Source organism: Geotrypetes seraphini, chromosome 11 (assembly GCF_902459505.1).
Source record: "Geotrypetes seraphini chromosome 11, aGeoSer1.1, whole genome shotgun sequence".
NCBI lineage: Eukaryota > Metazoa > Chordata > Amphibia > Gymnophiona > Dermophiidae > Geotrypetes > Geotrypetes seraphini.
This window is the reverse complement of record NC_047094.1, coordinates 129,905,299-129,906,927: the sequence shown is the minus strand read 5'-3', so window position 1 is coordinate 129,906,927 and position 1,629 is coordinate 129,905,299. Positions and strand designations below refer to the sequence as shown.

The 1,629-nt window shown below is 45.2% G+C and overlaps 1 protein-coding gene across 2 annotated transcripts in view; it reads right to left on the bottom strand.

Annotated features, from left to right (window-relative positions):
• Positions 1 to 404: 404 nt before the first annotated feature.
• LOC117345581 (protein-glutamine gamma-glutamyltransferase E-like) overlaps positions 405 to 1,629 on the bottom strand; it is a 37,987-nt gene continuing 36,762 nt past the window's right edge. For both annotated transcript variants that reach the window (XM_033914427.1, XM_033914428.1), the window contains one exon: positions 405 to 1,543. In XM_033914427.1, coding sequence (XP_033770318.1) covers positions 1,396 to 1,543 — 148 coding nt within the window. In that variant the 3' untranslated portion in view covers positions 405 to 1,395. The remainder of the gene's footprint in view (positions 1,544 to 1,629) is intronic.

Genomic DNA, 1,629 nt, shown 5'->3' with positions numbered 1-1,629 from the left:
TTGACCTGTACAAGTTTTAAGAATAAATAAATAAGCACAGGTCTTCAGTATGTCCACTAGGTGTCACCATTGCCCAATGACTTGGATTCCCTCACATACTTGCTAAGGTTTTGTTTGTTTTTTTGCCTATTGGTGCCTAAATCATTCCATGCCCAAACTCCACCTCAAATCCACTCGCTAACTACGCCTACTTGCTGGTGGGTGCTAGAAGGTGCCTTACCCCCTCTTCTAGTAAACCGCACTAGAGATTTTAGCATGGGGAGCCGCACTGAATGGCCTGTGCTGCTCCTGACGCTCATAGATTTCTTATGAGCGTCGGGAGCAGCGCGGGTCATTCAGCGCGGCTCCCGGCGCTAAAACTGCTAGTGCGGTTTAGTAGAAGAGGCCCTTAGTGTAGCCACCTACTGAGGTCCCCTACCTATAAATTACATTTTTAAATCAGTTTTTAAGTGTTTTTTAATGGCGCTTTCAATTATCAGCTCCGATTAAGCCAATTAAAAAAATCAAGTTAGGCGCCTAACTTCAGAACCTAGGCCTCTGAGCCAGATTGTATAAATGGTGATCAAAAACGGGCACCAGAAAAGTGTGGCGTTGAGCGTAATCTTTTAAAGCATGGTTGTTCATCTTTCGTCCTGAAGGGCCACGATACAATCAGGTTTTCAGGCTTTCCCCAGTGAATATGCATGAGATCTATTTTGCACTCACCATCTCCATTGTGCGCAACTAGATCTCATGCATTCACATTGACGAGATCCCGAAAACCTGACCTGGAAAGGACTCCGAGGCTGGACACGCCTGCTCTCCCATGGGTGTGCACCCTTTGTAGTACAGCAGTTAGCACCAGGCCCCCAGGCCCGACCTTTGAATGCCGGACTCAATGGCTACCGAACTCTGGTGGAAATGTTGTCAACCCAAGTTGGGCGTGCACAACTTTTCAGAATGCTTCTGACATCCCCAAGCCCTTCCCATGGCCATGCCCCCTTCTGAGTTGCATATTATGGGATTTGGGTTCCCAGTGTTACAGAATAGCACACAGCTATTGGTGCCAACTGTTTATTAGCATTATTGCTCATTAATGACTTGTTAGCCAATTACGATCTGCATGCATCTTAAGATCACACTCAAATCTGGGTGCCACATATAGAACCCAAGGATCCCTGGGCAGCACTGGGCTGACTAACAGGATATGACCAATTATAGAACTGCCCTCAAAATGCCATGTTTCTTCTGCTTATTTCCATTTGTTAATGACATTCAGGAACATGAGGTAAGACGTTTGACCGTTTCCAAGTCATTGCAAACGACAACCCTCCCAGTGAATAATTAAGATACTTTTTGATAGTACAAGGTGCAGAAGGAGGCAGAATCTCATTTTGGGCTAAACAAAGACGGGCATTAGGCCGCCTTCACTACAATGCTGTGGGATGCCCTAACAGTGAAATTGTCATAGGTAAAAGTGGCCAGTAGAAGCCAGATGCCAATCTTGAAAGGGGTGATGTCAAACTGAACTCTTGCTCTCTGAGTGGGCTTCAGTGGTGGCAACCTAGAATAAGAAAAGAAAAACACTAGTTCATTAAGGTGAAAAGTCCTTTTTATCTACAATGTCCTTTTTTATACATTTGTGGCCAC